This window comes from Malania oleifera, chromosome 3, assembly GCF_029873635.1.
Source record: "Malania oleifera isolate guangnan ecotype guangnan chromosome 3, ASM2987363v1, whole genome shotgun sequence".
NCBI lineage: Eukaryota > Viridiplantae > Streptophyta > Magnoliopsida > Santalales > Ximeniaceae > Malania > Malania oleifera.
The window spans coordinates 24,033,975-24,059,890 of NC_080419.1; the positions used below are offsets into that span (position 1 = coordinate 24,033,975).

The 25,916-nt window shown below is 36.7% G+C and overlaps 1 protein-coding gene across 4 annotated transcripts; it reads left to right on the plus strand.

Moving 5' to 3' along the window:
- Positions 1-4,099: 4,099 nt before the first annotated feature.
- On the plus strand, positions 4,100-24,933 carry LOC131150303 (ubiquitin-like-specific protease ESD4). Of its 4 annotated transcripts, XM_058100935.1 has the most exons (9): positions 4,100-5,462; positions 5,554-5,630; positions 5,711-5,804; positions 5,945-6,043; positions 6,611-6,703; positions 6,808-6,927; positions 12,144-12,247; positions 13,502-13,574; positions 24,244-24,933. In XM_058100935.1, exons 1-9 carry the CDS (start codon positions 4,596-4,598, stop codon positions 24,304-24,306), a joined length of 1,590 nt encoding a protein of 529 aa, XP_057956918.1. In that variant the 5' UTR covers positions 4,100-4,595; the 3' UTR covers positions 24,307-24,933. The 4 variants fall into 4 exon arrangements, with proteins under 4 accessions (XP_057956918.1, XP_057956917.1, XP_057956919.1 ...); XM_058100936.1 differs by lacking the exon at positions 13,502-13,574 and having other exon boundaries at positions 4,136-5,462; XM_058100937.1 differs by lacking the exons at positions 13,502-13,574; positions 24,244-24,933 and adding an exon at positions 13,128-13,416 and having other exon boundaries at positions 4,136-5,462.
- The last annotated feature ends 983 nt before the right edge of the window (positions 24,934-25,916 follow it).

The following is a 25,916-nucleotide window of genomic DNA, read 5'->3' on the forward strand; positions in this document are numbered from 1 at the left end:
AACCTTCTAAAATATCGTAGCATAGCATATTTCCCTTACCTTAAATCTGAAAAGCCCCTACTAAATTTTGGCCCTATACCCGTAGGGTTCCTAACTCAACATCTTGAAAACAGTATCCCCCAGAACAAAATATCAGTATTTCTTTGCTTACAACATTTCTTATAACTGTAGTGAAAACATATTCTGAATGAAACACTTTACCCTGGATTTGGGATAAATTTCAAACCAGTTTTCCCCATGATCTGCTCCGACAAACTTGCAAAGAACTTCGTCAGGAGCATCGTGGTGGTCTTAGATCTTCAATCCAGCGAGAAATGGGGTCAGGATCGAAGAGAGGGGGGGAGGGGTGCGTTTTAGAAAGAGAGAGAGGGGTTTCTGCACTGAGATTTCTATCAAAATTTTGAGTTTCATCTATTTATAGCGTCAGATTCATCGACGAGACACGTCACCTTGTCAACGAGTCCTGTAGAAAGTTCGTCGACGAACCTGCACCCTCGTCGATGAGTTTCAGTTTGCCTTAAACCCTCTCTCAGTATCTTCTCGTCGACAAGACGAGACTTTGTCGACGAGATCCTTTTGAACCCTTATCGACGAGACCCCTATGTTCATCGACGAATCCTGGAATAATTTTTCAGGTTATTACATGAACTCCTAGGGTTCGGTTGCCCGAGGTCTCTCAAACTTATGCATAATATTCAATTTAATTTAATTTTAACACTCTTGAATTTTGTATGATATATGTGCATGAGTGTTGGTACCTAGAGTCATACTAGGGTCTTATTGAGCTTACCATATATCCTATATGCATGACATATAGGTAATTATTACAGACCATATACTTAGTTACTAGTACAGACCTATATTACATTAAATGAATTTACAATATGAAATAAAATCTTCTGGGTCTTCATATCTTGCTTCAAGTGTCATTCCTTGAAATTGCACATATAAGCCTGCACATACACTTGAAAACCATCAAATACCTAAGTATTTGTCATTATCAAAACTGGGTGTGACCTATAAGGACAACACTTTCATTTCTCATCATCATATTTCAGCATATTTTCATAAGCTTTCATTTCTCAAAATCATATTCTAACTCATGAGCATCCACCAGCACATAGCACAACGCATCTGTAACTCATGGCCATTCATTTTTCATCTCATTTTTCATATTTATATTCTAGCCCATGAGTATCCACCTGCATATAGCATAACGCGTCTATAACTCATGGCTGTTCATTTTTCATTTAATTTCTCATATTCATATTCTAGCTCATGAGTATCCACCAACATATAGCACAACGCGTTTGTAACTCATGGTTGTTCATTTATCGCATCTGTAATGAGGAACCACCTAAGGATAATGGGGTTACATCGTCATGTATTCACCTCACATGATCGGGTTGTGCGGCCCATAGACGGGACCTAACCATGACTGGCCTACTAGGTTAGATAAAAAAATAAACATGTCTGTAGTACGATTGGCCTACCCAATCCTGGTCCGGACCCCAGGGGATAGCACAACCCTTCTCAAGCCCAATCGACTGTCTCGCCACACTCTATACAAGACGTGTGGTTGCACTAACACATATGCTAGAAATAATACCGTGCTCTTTGAATTTCTATAGTCCATCAGGGTTCTCATTTCCAAATTTCTGTATTCACATTTCATCATGTATGTATATCTCATCTTATCTGTACAATTCTCATCATTTATGTATAATTCTCATCTTTTATGTATACATTTCATTTCATGTCTATGTATAACTCAATTCAACATTTATATATGAAACATCTCTGTGTATATCACATATATCATCATTTCTGTATAAACACATCTGTGTATTTCACATTTTATCATTTCTATAGAAAACATAGTTGTACAACTCATTTCATCATTTTTGTGTAAAACATAACTATATATTTCATATATCATTATTTCCCAAAAAAAAAAACATATCTATATATCACATTCCATCAAATCTCAGTAAAAGCATATATTTTAATATCAATCACAATCCCAGTATAAAACTGTTATTTCATATTTCTCATGCCACACAATTTTTAGCTGTTATTCACAATATAATAATCATAGGGAAAAATATCCAAATCATAGTTTTCCAAAACTATATACCATATTCTCATTTTCACATACTTTAATCACCCACTTTTTTTCCTAAAAATATTTGTTATAATTTATTCCCCTTACCTACTTATTGAGAGAATTCCTGCAAAGATCCTAAACCCATGCCCGCGACGTTCAGAGTTCAAAACCCTAAAATCATATTTCCCCAGTTCAATCAACTCAACCCCAGAATTATAATCATATTCACATTTCCTAAACCCATATACTTCATTTAATCAATTAAATTCCAAACATTTAACATATTCATCACCCTTACCTCAACTTTGGAGTGGTGCCTAGAATGCCTAAATCAAAAATTTGCTCCGATTAACTTGCTGAGGGTCGCTCCTAGAACTTCGTGGTGGTGTCTGATCGTTAAATCGAGCTGAAATCGGAGTGAAATCGAAGAGAGAAGGGAGAGGGTTTCCGCTGTCGTGAGAGAGAGAGAGAGAGAGAGAGAGAGAGAGAGAGAGAGAGAGAGAGAGAAAGAGAGAGATTTTGAATTTCAAAAATGGCTTGCAGGATTTGTTTTATTCAGCACTGTCAGACAAAACTGTCGACGATTTTTCTAAAATCGTTGACGGTTTAGGTTTTTAACCAAACCATTTTTACCATTTTACTGTTACTGGGGCATGGTTACACAAAACTATTGACGGTTTTCTGGCCTCTTACCAAACTGTCAACGGTTTGGTCTACACCAAACTGAATTTCCTTATTTTCTTTATTTTCTCATTAATTCAATTTTTCGGGTCTCTACACAAAATAGCAAATAAGTTTCAATTTTAAATTCATACTTCCAAAAATGAATACTTTGAATCAATGAGTGGATTCCCCTCAAGGGTGGGCAGCTTTATGCTATGCCATCAAATGCTTAATTAGTAGTCTTTTATGTTGCACTTTTACGTTCTAAGATCATTGTCATTTTGTACTCAAGGGCACATTTTAAGGATTTGAGCTAAGCTTCTGATAATTCTAGTTTGGACAATGATGGAGGCCACACTAATTTTGGAGAGAGAGCTGCATGTTGAACAAAATCACAATATTCCTATAGTTTTTTATATGACATATACACAGAACTTATTCAATATTCTTATGAGTTGTTTAATATGTAAGAATGTAATGGAAGTGTTATTTAGGGTTTTATATGCTTATTAGATAATTTTTTATTTTATTTTTACTTTCAATTCACTGGCTTCATCTCACGTGTAAATTTTCAAAATTTTAAAGCTAAAAGCTTGTGGTCTTATCCAAATTTGGTATCTCATTTTTTCTTAGAAAGTAAAACTTCAAATTATACCGAAAAAAGATTACTAAATTAAAACACATTATTGTTGTTGCAATACTTTAATCACTGACTAGCATATAGTTAAAGTGGTTAGTAGATGAACATGAGGTGTCCCAAAAATCAAAATATAAAATGCTGGTCTTAAAATTAGTTCAACTTTTAGAAAGAAATTAATTTGTTACATCTGTTTGCATCAGTAACACTATGATTATTGATACTTAGAATTAGAAGAAAAAAAATAGAAAGATACTTTTAAATATTTTAATAGTTCAAAGATTTTGTTCTATTTGAGAAAGTTACTCTTACTCTATATATATATATATATATATATATATATATATATATATATATATATATTTTGGGATAATTTTGAGCATACTTACAAAACTAACTTTTACCATATTAATTTTTTAAGGAAAAAAGTTCTCTCAAATTTTTACTCTAGTAAACTTTAAAATTTACATGGTACAAGATGGGGATGAAAAGCATAGTTAAAATAAATTTGCAAATAATAAACATTAAATATACCCTTTTTCTTATTTTTAATTTAATGCCCATGTTTTTTTTTTTTTTGCATAATTAAAGAGAAAAAATTGTTTATAGAAAATCATGCATGGAAATTGCAGCATGAATTAAAATGTGAATCTTGAAAATTACCGTCCATACGCGTTTTCTGGCCGTTCTGTAAAAAGAAAATGACTAAAAGATCCTAAATTGTCAAAAGAGCGATGCGAGCGCCCTGAATGAACCTGCCTGCAAATCCCAATTCCAATATCCCTCTCCCGCGGAAATCCTCTCTCTCTCTCTCTCTCTCTCTCTGTCGATGAAACTGATGCTGTTCGCTTAGTTTCAGTTTTGCCGCCTCTTCTATCTACGAGCGCGCACTGGGGAATCAAATTCAACCCTTTGGATGCATTACTACGGTCCAAGAGTCTCAAATTCACGTCTCTGCTGATCTTTGCCGAATATTCGTCTCCTTCGGTACTGGGTTTCTCCTCCTTCTTCATTACAAAAACCCTAATCTTATATTCAGTTTGTCGCGCCCCGGGCTTAATGAGAACTGTTATTTTGTCATAAAACCCTAGTTTTGGAGTTTCACGTGGCAGTGATTTCTTTCGGACATGGTTTTTGTTAGATGGGCTACTGGTTTATGAGGTTCGCAGTGATTAGGTTAATCAATCGATGGGTGCCCTGACAAGCAACCGCAAGCGCGGCGACGAATGTTTCACTTTGAATCACGCGCACCCATCTCTGTACTCCCCTCATTCGAACTCTCGAATTGATCTTCACATCTCGAAGAAGCCGAAATTTTCATCTATGCATCAGAGTCCGGACCGGCCTGTATCATCGAGAAGTACTGCTTTTAGACTCTATAGATATCCAGAGCCCACACCGCAGTTGAGGAGGGAAGTTCATGCGCCTTGTAGGGTTCTAAAATTTGGATTCTCTACGAGTTTGAGGAGAGAGCCGGGGTTGAGGACTAGTGGAGTTAGCGAAACTAAGAGGTCAGCTGACTTTATGGGGAATGCTCTGCGGAATCAGTATGATTGGGCAAAACGCAACGCATTGAGCACTTTACAGTATTTCAGGAAAGATAAGGAGGTGATTGAGCTGGAAGAACCAGAAAAGGATGCGGATTCAGAAGATTCTAGCATGGAAGAGCTTCGAATTGATGAGGATGGGCAAGAAGGAGAAGGTCGGTCAGTGGTTTCAGACCAGAAGTCTCGAGAGAATAATGGGATTATGGAAGCTATGGGCAAAATGAATGGGAAGATTGTGGAACGAAAAATTCAGCCTTCATCTTCTTCGGCAGTTACTGGATTGACAAATACAAATGGTAATTTGAAAGTGGACAATGCAGGAAAAATGCTTGATTCATTGTCATTAAACCATGAGGTGGATGCACCTAGTGTGCCTCTGTATGAAAAATTGCATGAGTCTGCAGAGCGGCGGAATGCCAAGTTGAGGGATTTGGAGTTTCTCATTGAAGTAAATGAGACCCGTCGTTCCTCACTTCATTTATTGCATCCTGAGAAGAAGAAAGGGAAGGTAAAATGTTTATTTATATTTATTTCTATATTGAAGTATCATTTTTGCTAATTTAATGTTTATTAATGTAGATTGTATTGAATATTTTCAGGATATACCTCGTGATGCTTTTGTTCCTCTTACAGAAGAGGAAGAGGATGAGGTTTCTCGTGCTTTTTCTGCCAAGCGGTATGATTTATTTGCATATGCTATTAGTCATTGAAATGCATGCTGTTGGTCCTATAACATTATTGGCCTCACTTCTGCAGGAGGAGTGTCTTGGTCACTCACGAGAACTCTAATATTGCAATTACAGGAGAAATTTTTCAGTGTCTGAGACCAGGTGCATGGTTGAATGATGAGGTATTTTTGAGGTCATATTTGCTTTAGTCCTTTTGCCTTTCTGTAAATATCATAGAAAAATAAAAGGTTTTATCATTATAGTAATTGTTAGCAAGTGGCTCTTTTGTCTTGTATGTTATCTTAACTTCCTTCTTTTGTAGGTCATCAATGTCTACCTTGAATTACTGAAAGAGAGGGAAAGGAGGGAGCCTACAAAGTTTTTGAAATGCCATTTCTTCAGTACATTCTTTTATAAGAAGGTTGGTGCTGCTCTCCTGCCCCCACCCTCACCCCTTTCTTTCTTCAAATTTCTGCCCTTCCTACTTTACAACAGGTTTATTATAGTGCTGGTTCCTATAATGTTCATTGATACATAGATACACTTGCCTTATGATTTTATTTTTTTCTGCAGAAACATGAGAGGTTTTAACATGAAAGTGTTCTTGCTTGTTAAAGTTCATATCTTCATTGTTGTGTTCTGCTAATCTTCATTCATATTGTTAATCTGATTGTGTTCCCATAAGTTACATCGGCCTCAATCTGCATATAACAGATTTATAGGTGTTGGGAGGAATAATTGTTTGGCCTTTCATTTTTATCTTCCAGTTGGGAAGTAGGGTGGAATTATTTTTTGAAGCACATGCTTTTGAATCATACTCTGCTCAATCTCAGTCCACAATGTTTGCTGTGTTTATTGCTCTTATTCATTTCAAAGAATTGGCTCTGTCCTGCATTTAGACTTTTTCGTTTGTTCTTGATTTGTATTTACTCAGGTTTAGTGGTGCTTATATTCATGAACTGCTCTTTTTCCTGACTGTTTATGCCAGTTAATAAGTGGGAGAAGTGGTTATGATTTTAAATCTGTTAGAAGATGGACTACCCAAAGGAAGTTGGGGTACAGCCTCATGGAGTGTGACAAAGTAAAGTTGTTCTGCTTTCCCTTGTTTTCCTTCCCTTGATCATCGTGTTCTTTACTTGACTAGACATTGCATTTTCCTTGAATTAATTTTGATAATGTGTACAGATCTTTGTTCCTATTCACAAGGAGATACATTGGTGCTTAGCAGTTATCAATAAGAAGGATGAGAAGTTCCAGTATCTTGATTCACTTAAAGGAGTGGATACCCATGTGCTGAAAGTAATGGTATGCTTTGTTGTTGCACTCCTATTTGGCCTAAAATTTCATTTATGTGTACTGCATAGGTTTTCTTTCCTGTAATTCTTTATTATATAATCTGTCTTGTACTGTGCAAGTGATTTTTAATGAAAAATAGCATCAACAATTCCATGTGATGAAATTACTGTGATGGTGTCATACTACTCCAATTTGTTTTCATATAGTCAAAATGTCATTATTTTGGTTGGTAATGGTGATAAAGAGTTACATTCAGTTGTGCAATCAAATCGATATCATTTGACTGAGGGATATTTATAAAGGCAGGTATAAAAACCATGTTCCTCTTTTCCGTTCAATTTTATGAGGCCATAGTAGCCCATCTAGCTAGTAGACCTGCCTCCATGTTCACTGATTTGGAATCCTCTCTATGGCTGTCACCACAGAACTGTAAAGCTCTGCCTCATCTTTTAACAAACCACCCGTCAAGTTGGGTTTGATTTGCCAATATGATGAGGATTCCAAGTTTGGAACGTAGATGTCATCCTAGCTTTGGAAGCCTTGGCCAGTTTGAAAGACTTATGAAAGGGGACCATCCTCAAAAATCTCAAAAATAGTATTCTACATCGAAATTTAATTGTAAATTTTCCTAGACATTATTCTAAACATCTGTATCAATGCTAAAAAAATTTGTGAATATTCTCCTTGCAAATAAACCAACAACAACAAGAACAATGAGGAACTAAACCTTAACTCCCACTAGGTGGGGTCGGCCACATGAATCTTTTTCTTCCAATTTACGCAATCATGGACAATTTCCTTTAACAAATTCAGGGCTGATAAATCCTTACTATCTCATCTCAAGTTATTTTAGGTCTACTTATACCTCTTCTACTCCCCCTCATAGTAACTAATTCACTTTTCCTCATTGACACACTATTTGGCTTACGTTACAGGTGCCCAAACCATCTGACCCATCCCTCCTTTATCTTATCCTGTACAAGAGCTACATCTAACTTACCATGGACATGTTTGTTCCTTAATTTATCTTTTAACGTTATATCACTCATCCATCTTAGCATTCTCATCTTGACAACTTTTACTTTTTGGATATGTTGCTTCTTAGCCGCCCAACACTTTGATCAATGTAGCATAATTGGTCTGGTGGCTATCATATAGAACTTCCTTTTTAATTTTAAGTTTAATCTACAATCACATAGCACACTTAAAGCGCTTCTCCATTTTATCCAACCTGTGTTGACTCTATGCATTACATCTTCTTCAATTTCTCCTTCAACTTGTATAACAGATCTAAGGTATCAAAATTTACTACTGCTATTGATTTCTTCCTTGCAAAATAAACCAGCAGTGGCAAATTGATGCTATTTCAAAACCATCTTTTTGTCTCCTTACTGCAAAAATGGAATGTCAAGGAGACTATATCCCTCTTGAGCTATGTTGAAAGGAAAAGGTAACACTAAGAATTATTTTTTGTGGACTACTAGAAGTTCAAGAAAAAACATGTCTGGAATCATGCTGAATCAGTTTTGGGTCTGTTTAGAACTCTTTTACTTTAACCTAGTTATCACTTAGTCCAATTTTAGGTTTTCTATTTTCATAAGTTTATAAAACATGAATAAATGAATACAGAAAAGGTGAACAAGATGGTCTCTAGGTCTATCAAACTTAATTAGTTGGTGTTTTGGGAATTTTTATATTTGATGGACACATCTATTAGTTTCTGTTCATGGTTCCTTGTAATAGTTCTGCTTAGTACTTCTTGGCTTTCATCTCTTTTGAGGTTGGAAACCAAATGGAGATTCTTTTTGGGTTTGATGTTTGGTATTGTGAAGGTCTCCTTGGTGCACAATTTTCTTGTTTCTTTTCTTGGCTGCCAATAAATAGGAACTGACCAATTGGAAAGTGATAGAAGTAAGGAAATTAAAAATTAAAAAAGGGAAAAATTAAGAAGAGAACAAAAATGGAATTAAACAAAAAAGGGTAAAGGCAAACGCACAATCAGACTTCTCAATTTAGTAATGCAAGATCCTCCAATATGTTCATACTAAAGCTTTTCTCAAGCCTGTTTTCTGTTAAATTGGAGATGGGGGTATGGCTTGTAAGAGCAGTTGTTCCGGGCACTTGATTTGGTTGTTGCCTGAATCAAGATTGAGGTTTATGATTGGAAAAGACGCATGCTGAAGATTATTTTGACAGAGAAGTGACTCTTAGGATTTAGGAAACTCTTTGCTAATGGAAATCTATGGCAGAGGAGAGAACCATGCTGTTTGTAAAGCTTAAGCTGAAGGATACTGCAGCCGGAGATCTTGGCCCTGGAAATGATCTGTTATGAAGATTGACCTCCGGCGATGGCAAGGGATTGATGGACAAGTTTTTCTTCCTCTCCTTACAAGTTGGTTTCCTGTTCCAAGCCCATAACTCTCCTTCCACTGTTCTATCAATATCCCACTGATGTCTGATTAAGGAAGCCTGATTTCTATGGGTTGTGTCGCTAAAATCCACGAAGCACACTTAAATTTCATAAGTTCCAAAGTGTCCTCCTTATAAGTGTGTACAGTTATATGTGTAAGTCTATTTTTTACTTTGATCCAAAACAACTTAGCAGCAAACCTTAATAACACAGAAATTTTCTATTCCAAATTGTAGAGTAAAAGCTAATAAAAAAGCCAGAAAAAGAAAAATTCAAGGCAAGAAACACTTAGTAATTTATTGCAAGAGTAATAAGATGTTTTCATGCTACACTATGAGTCTATGATGAAGAGTAACTTGCTATAGTAGCATGAATAAAACCTGCGGCAATAATGGTGTAATTAATGCTTCAAAAAATAAAGCTTATTAAAAAATATTTCCAAAAATAAAAATTGTTGATTATGGCCTGAACCCCCTTTGGCCCATAGTAATTAAAACTAAATTTAGCTTTAGAAGAATGGAAGAGACACTAACACGGGGATTGAAAATTCTCTTGAGAACCCGTGATGGTTTATTTTGAAGGGTTCTTCATGTTTCTTCTCATTCAAAAGGTATAAACTTAGTGATGATTGGTATTCATTTTTGGGAGGATGTTTGAGTGGGTGATGTTTCTTTTTTCTTTTTCAATTTTTTCTCGTCTCTTTCGTCTTTCCATGGCTCATAAAGACTATAATTGTTGATGATTGTGTTTCTTGGGCTTTTCATTTATGAAGTAACATTAGTGATGAGGGGAGGCTAAGGAGCTTTCATCTTTGCTTTTCTGTTGTTGGATGTTTATTGCTTTCTAATAGGAATTAGAAGGATATCTGGGTTTGGTTGGGTATGGGTTTTGGATGGCTCAGGGATGTTGTCTTGTGAATCGTTTTTTGATCATTTAATTTTTTCTTCCAAGTCTTTACATCATCATCATGCTATTTGGAAGGAAAAAATTCCTTATAAGATAGAAGGCATTTATTTGGTTGGTAGTTCTTAATAGGGTTAACAGTAAACCCCAAGAATCTTTTGCACAGGAGGCCCTGTAAGGCTTTATCCCTAGATGTGTTTTCTTTATTCTGTGATTTGTGGGAGTTCTGAGATTCCTTCTTATATTTTTCAGCATTATTTAGTTGCTTGGGGATTGTGGACTTGATTCTTTAGTTTGCTTGGAAAGAGTAGGGTTGTCCAAGATTGGTTGAAAGGTTTTTTTGCTTACTTCTTTCAAATTTTATGAGAGGGGTAAGAACGATAGTAGACTGTGGAGATGTGCAATTTTTTCTCTTTTCTAGGAAGAATTTGGTAGGAGAGGAATAAATGGGTTTTTAATGGAAGGGGTTTGTCTTTGTATGGAGGTTCTCGAAGGAGGACAGTTTGGGTTGAAGATAAGTAATTTGGATATTCTAGAATGGGCCCAAATCGGAGAATGTAGCGATTCCAAGAAGCTACATCATCTCAATACGTATAATATTTCGAATTCCCAAAACAACCTTACGTTGCTAACATGCTCAATGTCACCCTTTATTGTGAAGTAGCTTGCTATACCAGCATGAGTAAAATCCTCTTCAAGAACGTTCTAATGACTACTAAAAATAAAATATGTTGATTGAATAACTGCTACTATTGATGACCAATTGGGTCATTATTCAAGTAAATCTCATCTTAGCTATTCTCTTTATTCTTTTCCTCTTTCTGATCGGTTATAGAGAGGTAAAATTCCTTTGAAGGTAAAGGCTTTTGTGTGGATTACCATCCTTAGTGCAGCTAACACTAACAATCCATTGCAGGTTCCTGGGCCATACATGGTTCTTACCCCTAATAATTGCATTATGTTATGATAATAATGAGGATCATGAGCATTTACTCCTTATTGTTTTGTAACTTGGAGTTTATGAGTAGCATTATGTTATGATAATAATGAGGATCATGAGCATTTACTCTGTTATTCTTTTGAAACTTGGAGTTTATGTGTAAGCTTTTTTATTTGATGGAAGAATGATGGATTTGTCCTCAGACTCTGGAGGACTTGTTGCCTGATTTTGTTGGCTTTGGGAAACAGAAAAAGGCAAAGGTTTTGGTTCAGTCACTGTTTGTGTAATTATTTGGGTTATGTGGTTGGAAAGGAATCATTGGATTCTTTGTGATTGTGCTTCATCTTTAGATCTTATTTGGGATAGGGTTGTGTTCTTGGCTTCACTGTGGGTGTTCCGTTCTGGTTAGTTTGGTAATACGGCTTTCTCTGATATTCAGTGGGATTGGTTGGCCCTAATATTTTGGTTGCTTTGTTGTGTAGTTGTTTCTGTATTTCTTTATATTTTGTTAAGCAAGGATTTCTTATCCTCTTTTTACTCACCTCTTTCTCTTTTAATGAATTTCTTCTTTTTCTATTAAAAAAATATTGATAACCAATTTATGCTTACTAATTGAATTAAATAATCCGACTCAAATGAATTATAATTATCCCAATAGATGAGATATCCCAAATAATCCTGAAATATCATGTTCTTGTTAACATGCTTGGTGCCACTCAATTCTTTTTCACCAATAATCAACTATACCAAAAATCCCAATTTTCTCTCATGATGTGAATTTACTCTTCCTGTTGAGATATGCTTGCTTTCATATGATTATTATGTTTACTACCTGTTGCCTTGTTTTGATAATAATGCAATACTTGGAAATTTTGATATTCCTTTTTGTTTATAATTTTTTCATTGAGATCAATTTGTGAGATCATTGGCTGTTTAGAAGCTGTGCTGATATTGATTGACCCTGCACACCAGGCTAGATACATTGTGGATGAAGTGAAAGAAAAGAGTGGAGAAGACATTGATGTAAGTGCTTGGAAGCATGAATATGTTGAAGACCTTCCTCCTCAGGAGAATGGGTGTGTAAACTCTTCATCTTTTGCCACCAGATGCATTTTCTTTTGGAAATCACTGCACATTCACATGAAGATCTCTCTTATTTTGTTAAGAGAATCTGTCTTGAAAAAGGCATTTTCTTTTGCCATAAGCTTATCTTTATGGCAAAAATAGATGATAATATCTAGAGTGATTTTTTTACTAAAAAATCTCATCATTCCCTGTCTTTTTAAAAGAATTACGTAGCTGTAATGCTATTTGAATGCTATCCGGTGAGCCTGGCTTCTTCCAGGAATTGGTCTAATTGAAATTCAATATTTTAAGATGCGACTGAAGTTATGTTGTATTGGGCTATGAAAGAGGAAGAATTATAATTATAGTAAGTTGGCAATAAGTTTAGAATGTTTCAAGCATCTAATAGTGTGACAGTACTGGCAGGGTAACTAGTGACAGTCTGCTTATAAGAAAAAAGTTTAACTCACGGTGGTAGATTGAATCTGGGAAGATTGTTTCTGTTTGGATTAAAATTTTTTGAATGTTTTCTGCAATTCAATTCAACAAAGCCTTATTTCGATTTCCAAAAATGTTTAAAGGCCAGAGTTTTATTTTGGCATTGAGTTCTTTACATAATAAAGTTATAGGCTGTTGTGTCTTTTCTTTATTGTTCTTTTCCTTGTTATTGTATTGTAGCATTGTCAATCTTGTTCTTCCTCACTTCCATATATTATTGGCTGTTGTTCAGCTATTGGTCTTTGGTGCCATACCATCTCAGATATTACTTTTTCCAACTTGATTTAATTTGTGATACCTTTAATGTCTCCTGTGTTTCTATTCCTAGGTCTGCCTTTTCTCTATGTATGCTGTGAAAATACAGTAGTTGACAGTCTGTTGTGTTTCATACAGATAAGTTGGTAGTGTGAGAAGGAGACATCGCTGCATTTACCAAAGTAAAATAGCCATCAATGGAAAGCTTGAAACCCTTTTATGTGTCAGAATATAATTATGCTCCTGTAAATGACTACCAGAAATATTTGGACTTCTTTCTATTAGGATGCAGGAACTCCTTTTAAATACAGTAGCCTGCATGTAATCCTAGTGGTGTTAGTGTGTAATTAATCATTTGGCTGAAGTAAAATATTTTATTTGATAAATAGAAAGGAAATGAGTTGGAACCCTTTTTTAGTGCATCTCAGTTTCTATGTTGTTTGGATGGCTTTTATTTTATCTTTATCTTCCCCTTGTTAAAATGTGTTTGCATGAATTCTATTCCTGAGCAGCTCAGACTGTGGCATGTTCATGATAAAATACGCAGACTTTTATAGTAGAGGCGTGGGGCTTTGTTTTAAACAGGTATGGCTCATGAAGTTCCACTATTTCTTGCATAATATATGATAACCATGTACATGTGCTCGTGTGTTTTCTTATGCTTATGAGTTTACTTTTGCTTTAAACACTTCCCTATAATTAAGAATTAGTCTTTATTAAGACCGGCTTCTTCTTTGAGCATTTGGATATGGTTTTTCCTCGTGTGATTACAAAGCATGGATTGCATAGGTAGAGTACAAAAGAAACCTTGGTGCAACTCTGCCCCATCCACTGTGGTGCGATTTGCATGTACAAAGTTGTTTTTTGTAGTTTAGTAAGTACAATGTTTTGCCATCATGCACTATTTTTTTTCGTTTGGGTTGTCTCATTTTGTTTGTCTTTTTTGGTTACATCTTTGCATGACCTACCGACTGGGGGGGCAGGGTGCTAGAGAGGGGTGTTTATGTAGATAGATGGTCAACTAAGGACTTAATGTGGAGAGGTGGCGGATGTTGGGGGCTAAGGGGGTTAGAGAGGGGTGTTTCATGTAGATAGATGGTCAACAAAGGACTTATTGTGGAGAGGTGGTGGATGTAGAAGGGAGGTGGATCTAGTCCATTGTGTGTTAAATGACCATTTTACCATTATGAGAAGCATATGGTGGGGCAAAATGAAGGTTAAACCAGAAAAACGTGCTCCCTCTTGATTGTAGTATAGATATCCACCCAAAACCTTCTTTTTGTTAATAGCAGTACCCCCTTTCATTTTTTGGAGAGTAAACCTTACAAAGCAGATTGTATAGCATAATTCATGGAAGATCAGGCAGATATTTTTTTTCTCCGAAATCCGAGAAGCAGAGTGCATGACTTAAGAGGACAAGTTGTTTCCCCCAGATCTATGGAGTACAGGAAAGCTAAAACACACCAAATAAATAAACACAGTACAAGTATTAATTATGGAAGCCTTGCCTTCAACCTCTTATGAGGTCAGATAGTGACAATCCCCAAAAAAATCCAAGAGTGCACCCAAAATGAAGTGAGGAAATTTGCTCTACCCCATAATAGCTGTGAGCAAGTTGAGTGACCTTTAAAAATACTAGCATTCCTCTCAATCCACAAAGTTGTGTTGCCACACTGTTATGCACAAAAAGACGATCATTTGTTTCATTTCATTCACAACACATGATGCACATACCAGTGCTGAGAGCCTTATAGGGCCTTCTGCACTGAAGCAAATCATGTGTGTTAATCCTTCCTAGTATCAGAGTCCAAACAAAGGCCCAAGTCTTCTCAGGCACCTTACCGTCCAAAGAATGTGGGTGAGGAAAAAGGCTAGTGAAAGGAGATTCCAAAAGTTGTGACAGAAATGATATAGAAGGGAACATACCCAATGAATCACCCTTCCACACTCTCTCACTGTCATTAATTGAAGAACACAAGGTCCAAAGAATGGCGAAAACTGCCACACTCCGAAGAGCCCTACCATTTCTATTCTTTCCAAGAAACCTTTGAAGTTCATCACTAATAGTGTCCCACCATTCCCAGGCCACCCTCTCTGATCCCGCATATGGAAAGAGAGCATTCCAAAATTGCGGAGCCACCATCTGATGCACAGAAAGATGAGTGTTTGTTTTACTGCATTCACAACACATGATGCACATGCTAGGATTGAGAGCCTTATAGGGCCTTCTTCTTTGAAGCAAACCATGTGTGCTAATCCTTTCTAGTATCACGGTCTGGACAAAGGCCCAAATATTCTTGGACACCTTCTCACTCCAAAAAATGTGGTTTCAAGGAAAAGGTTAAGGGAAGGGATTTCAAAAGATGTGAGAGGAAGGATTTAGAAGTGAGATACCCGTCAAGTCATCCTCCCACACTCTCTTAGTCTCACTAATGGAAGAAATGTGTTGGTCCAACAAAGAAAGGAGGATAGTGAGCTCATTGACTTCTCTTTCATCGAGATTCCTAAAAAACAATGGAAATCCCTAGAAGGCGAACCCCCCTTAGAAGAAATGAAGGTGTTGATGGGATGTTATGTAGCAATGAAAGCTTAAATAAGCGATTAATCATCTCCATTGAGGACTTGCCAACCCACACATCCTCTTAGAAACAAACTTTTTTCCCATTATCCAATTTGAATGGGATGAGAGGAAAGAACTGACTATCTACTTAGGGCACAAATTTCTAGGACATGCTTGAGAGACGATACCACTGCCTCCCATCTCCCACCCGTTCCGCTAGATCCTATTCGTGCTCTTAATCACCTTATGCCATAGGAAATCAACTTCTAAAGGGAATATCTAAAGCCACTTGCCTATAAGGGAGATCCTTTTGGATACCACATTCCCGATGCCCATGCCCACCTCGGACTTAGGTATACTAACCACTTCCTAGCTAACTAGATGGTCTCTATACCCTCCCCAGGAACCAACTAAAGGAAATCTCATATCAACCTCTTTAAAGCTCTTGCTACTAGAACTCTAAACAAGGAGAGTTAGCTAATTGGTTTGTTAGAGGGTGAAGCAACAATGAATGGCACGACCCCTAAGTGAAAATTATGCCCTCTTCTATCCCTCCAATCTCCTAGCCATCTTTTCTCGCACATGATCATTAAAGGCTTCATAGTTTGGGTTACATCCAAAAAGGAGGTTGAGATCATCGAGAGTATCATGTCCCAGATGGGTTAAAGGGGTTCCGGGGCTTTGGTTCACAGTGGAATGGACCTTATCTAAATTCACAACACCCTTGATGGAAGACTCGCATGCTCTTATCAATAGGGGAAACCCTAATTTTGGGATTCTCCAAATATGTGTACGTGCATCAATAATTTTCCTGGAATCTGCTCTTCCTACTGAGGCTATCAATAAGGAGCCTTTCATTTTATAATGAAATTGTGCCAAGATCTTCTGCTTCATCCTCTGAAAATTCTCCCTCCAATATGATTTGTTTGCCCTTGTTCTGATCAGAACTCTCCACTCCCATATGGGACCTGATCTTCCTACACGCTGCCAAGAGTCTCTTCAAGATCTCCTCTCTTGATTGGCCCTAGCTGAAGATGAAGGAGATTTGCTTTTGTCACTAAAAAAATGTTATTTATGGTGTGGCTCTTATACTTGGGGTTTCATAAACAAAGGAAGAAAAACATAAGGATGCTACACAGCAAGGACTCGTCGACGAGTAGATTCCAAGAGTAAGAAAAGTTCAAAGTTTCTGAGATACCGAGAGTAGAAAATGAGCTCGTCGACGAGTGGTCGTACTAGTCAATGAGTGGCCTTCTCTGTCTCATCGACGAGTGTCATGTTCTCGTTGACGAGTGTGTCTAGGCTGCGAGCAAATTTTTTATTTTTGAATTTTGAATTTGAACGTTGAGGTGGTTGGGTATTTGGAGGGAAACCTTCGAAGGGTCGATAAATATGTTGTTTTGGGCATATTTTGTAAGAAGAGAGAGATCATTGTGAAGTGTATTGTGTACTTACCAGTTTCTTAGTGGAATTCTTGTGCCGATTGCTTCCATGGATGTAGGCTTTGCTAAACCACGTAAATTCTCGTGTTGATTATTGTTGTTTCTCATTTTCTGGTTGTGTGTTTCATTTGCTTGTTGTTGTTTTACTTATTCCGTTGTGCATCCTATATCCGATCATCATTACAACAAAATTGGTATCAAAGAGATTGTTGTCATGGCATCGGGATCATCTTCTGCAAGATTTGACATTGTCAAATTCAATGGAACTGGAAATTTCGGTTTATGGCAGAGGAGAGTTAAGGACATACTGGTGCAACAAGGAATGGGAAAGGCTTTACTTGGCGTTCAACCAAATGGAATGGATGAGGCAACATGAGGAGAATTGCAAGCAAAGGCCGCTTCTACAATACGCTTGTGTTTGGCCGACAAAATGCTCTATCGTGTGATGGAGGAGGATTCTCCAACGGCATATCGCGAAAGTTAGAAAGTCGGTACATGTCCAAATCACTCAATAATAATTTTTTTCTTAAGCAACGTCTTTATTGGCTTAAGATGGTTGAAGGATCAAACTTAGATCAACATATCAATGCCTTTAATCAAATCATAAGTGACTTGATGAGAGTTAATGTTAAGTTTGATGAAGATGATTAGGCTTTGATGTTGTTAAACTCCTTGCCATCGACTCATACCTATGAAAATCTAGTTACCATCCTTGCGTGGGGAAAAGAGACTCTTGATCTAGAAGAGGTAATAAGTGTTTTATTGAATTTTCATCAAAGGCTGAAAATATGTGATGAATGAGAAGGACTTGTGGTGAAAGGTAACAATGAGCGTGGCAAAGGAAAGTTTAAGAGTGGGTCAAGTCAGAAATCTCGTACTCAATCCAAGAAGAAAAAGGAAATCCGGTGTTGTAAATGCGGTAAAAAGGAGTATGTGAAACCAAAGTATCCGGATTGGAAGAAGGGAAATGTTGAAAAGCATGAGGGGATTTCGAAATCAATGAATGTGGTTCAAGAAAGAAGTTCAATTTGTAGTGATGGTGATGTTCTTTCAATTTCATCGGGGTTGGATAACCTTACGGACTCTTAGATACTTGACTTAGCATGTCCTTACCATATGGCTCCAAACAAGGAGTGGTTCAGCACTTACAGGTTAGTGAATTCAGGTTCAGTTCTTATGGGTAATGATGTTTCTTGTAAGATCATTGGCATAAGAAATGTTTAGATAAAAATGTTTGATGGTGCTGTGAGAAGCTTGAGCAATGTAAGACATATACCGGAGTTAAGAAAGAGTTTGATATCACTTGGCACCTTGGATTATAATGGTTTCAATTACAAGTCTGAAGGTGGAGTTATGAAAGTATGGAAAGGAAATCTGACGGTGATGAAAGGACAAAAGGTATATGGGAATATCTACACATTGCAGGGAACTACTGTTGTAGGTAGAACTGCAGTCGTAGATACTGAATTTGATGAGACCATCTTGTGCCATATGCGTCTTGAGCATATGGGGGAACATGGTATGAGAGAATTACCCAACTCTTGAAGGGTTTGAAATCATGTCAGCTGGACTTTTGCAAGATTTGTGTTCTTGGAAAACAAAACAGGGCAAAATTTAAATCATCTATACACAAGATGAAAGGTATTCTTGATTATGTGCATTCCGATGTTTGGGGCCCGGTTAGAGTTGCATCAAAGGGTGGACATGTGTATTATGTGAGTTTTATTGATGATTACTCACGGAAAGTCCGAGTATACTTCATGCAGCACAGGTCTGATACGTTTGCCAAGTTCAAGTTGTGGAAAGCTGAAGTGGAAAACCAAAGGGGGAGGAGAATCAAATACTTGAGGTTGGACAATGGGACCGAGCACGCTGATTCTCGGTTTATGGAGTTTTGTGAGCAATAGGGCATTAAGAAACACTTTACCGTTCGCCGGACACCTCAGCAAAACGGTGTGGCTGAAAGGATGAATCGGACTTTGGCTGAAAGAGCTCGGTGTCTCAGACTTAATGCAGGGCTACCGAAGAAGTTTTGGGCCGAGACTGTTAGTATGATTTGTTTTCTGACCACCAAGGGCGTCACTAGAGGGTAAAGTGGCAGAAGAGGTATGGACAAGAAATGCAGTAGTCTACTCCGGATTAAAAGTATTCGGGTGTCCAACCTATGTTCACGTGTCTAGTGAGGAGAGGTCTAAGCTTAACTCGAAGTCTCGTCGTTGCATTTTTTTGGGATATCCAAAGGTGTGAAGGGGGTGTAGCTGTGGGACCCAGTGCCAAACAAGGTGGTGATTAGTAGGGTTGTAGTCTTTGATGAAAAGGCTATGGTGAAACATACTCAAGATTGTGACGAACAAAAACAGGGGTCAGAAAGCTGGGACAGCGATGAACATGTTGTGCAGGTGGAGTTGGAAGCTCAGGACTACGGCAATGATCGTGGTCCTTTGGTTGCAGGGAGCTCTAGCTTGGGAAACCAGCAAGTCGACGATATTTCTATACGGAGATCCAAACGCACTATCAGACCTCCACCAAGGTATGGATTTGAAGAGTTAGTGTTGTATGTTTTTCTTACCAGTTGCAATGATCTAACTACATTTCAAAAGGCAGTGCACGACCAGGAGAAAGGTAGGTAGATGAGTGCAATGATTGAGGAGATGGAATCATTTCATAAGAACCAAACTTGGGAATTGGTAGAGCTTCCAGATGGGAAGAGACCGATTGGTTGCAAATGGGTATACAAGAAGAAGGAAACAATTTCAAAAAAGGAAGGAGAGAAATTCAAAGCAAGGTTCGTAGCAAAAGGGTATTCACAGAAGAAGAGGATAGACTATGATGAGATCTTTCACCTATGGTCCGACATACTTCTATTAGGATTGTGTTGGGGTTAGTAGTCAATTATGATCTTCATTTGGAACAAATAGATGTGAAGACGACATTTCTTCACGATGACTTAGAGGAACAGATCTATATGGTACAGCAGAGGGATTCAGTGGATCGGGGAAAGAAAACTTAGTTTGCAAGTTGAAGAAATTTCTTTATGGGTTGAAACAGTCTCCAAGACAATGGTATAAAAGATTTGATTCCTACATGATCAAGATTGGCTACAAAAGGTGTGAGTATGACTGCTACGTATATGTGAACAAGCTTGATGATGGTTCTCTTATTTTCTTGTTATTGTATGTCGATGACATGTTGATAGCTACAAAAGATTTAACTAAGGTGAATCAGTTAAAGGAAATGTTGCATACGGAATTTGACATGAAGGATCTTGGTTCAGCCAAAAAAATACTTGGGATAGAGATTCGCTGAGACATAGCTGCAAGGAGGTTATGGTTATCTCAAGGCGGTTATGTACAAGAAGGTGTTAGAGGGGTTTAGCATGGCTGATGCAAAATTGGTGTGTACACCTCTAGCGAGTCATTTTATGCTGTCTACTACAGATTGCTCAAGTACGGATGAGGATATTCGGAACATGTCAGTTTAATGTATGTCATGGTGTGTACGAGACCAGATTTGGCACATGCTGTAAGCGTGGTAAGTAAGTTTCTCTCTAATCCAGGAAGACGGCATTGGGAGGTCGTCAAATGGATATTCAGATACTTACGGGGTACATCGGAATATGGCATCATGTTCGGCAAGCAACAGAGTTGTCTTTCAGTTATGGGGTTCATTGATTCTGACTATGCAGGAGATATGGATGACAGAAGGTCTACAACGGGTTATGTTTTTACCCTTGTAGGAGGACCTATATGTTGGAGATCCATGGTTCAATCGCTGGTAGCATTGTCCACAGCTGAAGCTGAGTATATGGCTGTTGCCGAAGTTGAAAAGGAAGCCTTATGGCTTACCAGTTTGGTCAAAGAGCTAAGATTACAGCAAGATGGTGTTGTGCTGCGTTGTGACAGTCAGAGTGTTATTTACTTAGCGAAGAATCAAGTGTACCATGCTAAAACCAAGCATATTGATGTGAGGTTCCACTGGCTAGATCTACAATCTAGACATTTCAACTGTAGGTCCCTAGTTGGTACCCTCTGCCTTCAAACTTGCCCTTTGTTGCTTCCTAGAAAGCTCTCTAGCCAGTTACCTCCTCACAGTCTGGGATACAAACGAAGCTCAAAGCCCCTTTATGAGGTATTCTCTCCAACGAAAATGAATCTTTGGGGACATTCACCCTCAGACGAAGCAAGATGATCTAGTTTGGAGCTCTAAGTATTCTTGCCTACAGGTTTTGCTTCTTCTGAAATGGAAACTTAGAATCGACGACATCCAGGTCTCTCAGCAATGCGCCATGCTCTGCCTTTCTCCATGAAGAAGAAGCATTTATGTGGATCAAAATACTCAAATCCATTAGATTGCTGAGGATGATCAATGAGAAGGTTCCAATATGTGTTTTAGGGTTTTCTATGAAGATACTGTTGGGCGACATGAAAGGTGAAGTTTAAGGTTTTTATGTTGGGTATTTAGAGTAATAGCAGCCATGGTTGTAAGGTAGGTGGAAACTTGTGATCAAGGGGTTCATCATTATTGAGAGAGAATTCTCGGCCCCGTTCCAAATAAAAAATTAAAACTAGTAGGTAGATAGTTAGATGAGGAAATCACAATTCATATCTGGTTCATTTGAATAATCAATTGCATTGATTTGGATCAGATAGTACATTGAGGATGATAAATTATCCACCATATTTTTAGACCATAAAGAATGCACAAAACAAGGAAATATTCTACTATTTGATCAATAACTTGTGTCATAAGACTCATGACAGAGTAATTAAGGCTGTGCTTCTATTTACGATTTGGTAAAACATTTCCTCTAATATATGATTTTTTTAACTGGGCATTTATGCAAATGCAAGCACCACGAGAGGAGAATTGCCAGCTGCAGCAGCATTCATGCCTTTTGGCAAAGATGTCTTCGACCTTGAGGACAGTTCTGAAAAAGAGAAGATTGGGAAAAACTAGTATCTCAATCAATGATAACAATTTTAGCCTTCTTGGGGATTTAGAGTAAAACAAGTGTGTAGTCTGGATAAACTTATACAATTAATTGATATGACCTTTTTTTTTTTAGTTAATTGATATGAGAGTCAACTGATATCTGCTAGTTTAGCTGACCTGATCTGTTTTCAGAAGTGTGTGTATTACAATTGATATTTGAACTGTTTACCATTGTATCAAATATGATTCAATTTAGGTGAATGGGACAGATGTCTAACTTTTTTGAGGTCTAGTTATGTGTAATTTAGGGTGCTATACTAAGTTGATTCAATTTCAATTTCAATAGCAGAAGAACCGACAATGTCATCATCTCATCATGTGAAGGGAATACCTAGTGTAATGAGACAAGTTAAGAATAAATATGGTTCCATGAGTTGAAACACCTTAAATGGCATTGTTGCAAACCAAGATAGATTTATTCTTAATAAATATATGGCTTTGGTAGTTTATCTCCTGGGCGTAAGATCAAACTTATTTTCTAAAATCCTCATTTCTAACTGTTGTTTTGTTTCAATTGCCTTTCCCAAATTTCCATTGTATGACTTATATAAGATTAATTTCTGGGATAATTATTACAATTTTGAATATCTCTTATTTTTGTATATAGGTATTGAATTATTTTTCCTCCATTCTTATGGCGTTTCTTCGTTCCAATAATTGTGTCAAATAAGGTGGTTAGCGTACATTTCTGTTGTCACCTAGGCATTTCCAAACTTCAATTGGGATGTCACCTAGTCCTATAATTTTCCATTTTTCATCTTATGCAAACTTAACTTCATTGACTCTAATTTTGTGGTTATATCTCAAATTTTTGCCATTGGAACCTTTGTCAATTTAAATGAAAACCTTCTACTTGGTTTTGATTAAATAGATTATTCATATAAGTTCACCATCTTTCATTTATTTATTTTTTTCTTTAACAAAAGCACTTCCATCTTCATTTTTAATGCATTTGAAATTGTGCAAGTGTTTGATTTTTCTTTCTCTAGCTGTAGCAAGTATTATTTTATTCCATTCCTTTGTACCTTGTCTAGTGTTAAGTTATTAAATGCTCTATGTTTAGCTTCACTTTACAACCTTTTTTATTCTTTTCTTGTCACTTTATACTTTTTGAAATTTTCTGTTTCTACATTTTGATGTGTGTTTTAAACCACATTCTTTTTATCTTTCTGGCTTTTGGATGTCTTAATCCCCCCACCAACTCTCTTTTTACTAGTGAGGCGTCTTCTTCTAGATTCGCATGAAGCCTCTTTTGCTATCTATGTAGTTGAACTAGTTATTCTACTTCAAAGATTGTTTATGTCGAAGTTATCTTTTGTCCAATCATCATTTTTTATATTTTTGTCTTTAAATTTTATTAAATTTTCTCCCTTTAAGTTCCACTACCAGTTGATCTATATTACCTCCATTTACTTATGATCTATGTCATGTTGTTAAATTTTCACTTGGAATAACTTTAGAAACCTTACATTGTAGATAATCTTCCTCATAGTTGAGAAAAAAATCTATTTATCAACTCTTGAAGGTTATTAACCCTTGGAGAGGCCTTGGATTTGGAAAAATGTAATATAAAATTGTTTCAAAATTTGTTCAAATTCTCCCAAATCCAAGGTCTGAAATTCATGCACCCAAATGAAACTCAAGTGTTTTTTTCTTTCTTTTTTTTAAATAGATGAAGATTATTAAGTGTTCTCTCTTGTTAAAGCAAGTATTCATTATTATAAGATCAAACAATATGGCCATTTAGACTTGCTCTTATGAATACTTTCTTACTCCTTGATATTCTTTGTATAATATGATCCATTATCTTCCCAACTTTTAAGGGTTTTTGCCAAACCTATTTTAGGAGTATAAGCCCTAATAGCATTTATTTATCCTATGATCATCTTGCTATTTGTGATATCAGTATATCACCTACCTTTTTAACATCTACAGCACTATTTTTTTTTTCATTTTTCTACAAAGATTTCTACCCCATTATTATTATTATTATTATTATTATTATTATTATTATTATTATTATGTTCCAAAACTAAAATCCTGATTTTTCAAATTTTGTAGTTTTTTCTCCAACCCACTTTGTTTCTTGAATTTTATCTTCCTGTTAAAAAATGCAACCATATGATAAAGAGTTTTTTAAATGATTCTTATTTGATGACTCGTACCAATAATTTTGCACTTGTACCTGCTTTATACAAGTTGTATATTATTAAAATGACCATATTTTTAACTGGAACAATGTTTCTTCTTTTCCCTGTAGGAAAATATGCCCTATTTTCGGATGAGGACTGCCAAGGAGATTCTTAGATTGAGAGCTGATTGATTGATTAGTTACATGAGACTCTGGTTAATGATCTGCATCAGAGGAAGAATGATTACAAAAATTGTTCACACATCTTCTGATCAAGATTCTCAAGTGCCGTATAAAAGTTCCAGGTTGTTTGGTTGGATGATGTGGTAGATATCACTTTGTTAAGAAAGAGCCCAGTAAAGTATAATTAGGTAGGATCGGTGGCTTGTATATACCAAGAGTGCTAGCTCTCAATTCAAGTAATGGGTCACTGTAGAATCTGGAAAGGAATACAGTTCTGTTTTTGGTTGGTTTGTTATTCATGTTCGTTTTTGTTCCCTTCTGGGTGGGGGTAGGGTTTGTTGCGTGGTTGGTGTTGCTAACAGTTGTAGCCAACATCATATGTGCCCCCACCCCCCCCCCCCCCTCCCCCTCTGCGACGGTACCGGGTGCACCATGCTCGAAGATGAAGTCTCATTTCGTGCTGATCTGCTGTCCTGTAATCTGTTCTCAATTGTAATTGACTTTATACATCTCGAGGAAATGTGAATTAATTTTGTTGGCTTTGACCATGTCTTTTGCTTCCTTCAGTTTTCATAGGAAAACTTCTGGCGGCATGTCTGATACTCGGATTATGAATGAAATTTGAAAGATTTATCACTTGATCTCAATTTTCCAGGACACCTTAAGGCAGTAATGTTGCCTATGGTGCTACATCATAATATGATCTTTCAGTTATTTGCCGTTGACATTTTACCACTCCTTGTAGTTTCAAGCGTTGGATTGTAAAACACCTTCTTAGGACGGTAATGTTGTCTGCAAGTTCTAACAGTCCTAGTACTTTCAAGCATTGAATCACAATTATACCCACAAAATAGACTCGCTGTGTTAGAATACTGCACCAATGCATTTTATCGACATCGTGTTGCATAATATCCTAATTTTGATGTGGGCGACCTTGTCCCGGGCACTAAGAAAAATAGTCTTTTCAAAAATACAGTTATGGGGAGAAATTTATTGAGGAAAGACATTAAAACCAAAGTAGGTTTTTTCCAAGCAAAAATTTTGTAAAATGTGTGAGCAAAGCTTCACTTATGTCCTTGAAAGGCTGAGAAAATTGGGGGAGGGGCATGGAGCTATGAAATCCAACCCTTTACCTTCTTTACTCCTATTCTCATTGGCCTTTTAGATTGGTTTTATAAAAGGCGTCTCACATAGTTGGAGCTCAAACTCTCCGTAAATTTAAGATCTCTCTAGTACATATCCAATGTGTGATCGTGACATGCTCCACCCTTAGATGAATACTTCTAAAATAACTTTGATACCAAATGTAAACGTCTTAGACTCAACCCTAATGAAGTATTGTTTGCTTTATCCAACACGGATTTGTCCTATAAAAGGCCGCTCATATAGTTAGAATCCAAATCATTCTTATGAGTCCAAGATTTGCCTAGTGCACATTCAACGGGATTGGCAACTACACATTTGAGAGGATAGAATTCAAATTTTAAATTTGAATTTGCCAAATTTTGGATAAAATATAAATATTAAATTACATTAAAATATTTTCAAATTTACACGTCTAAATTCAAGTTCTAAAATTTACTCTCCAACAATACTAAATAAATAGATTTGTATCAATA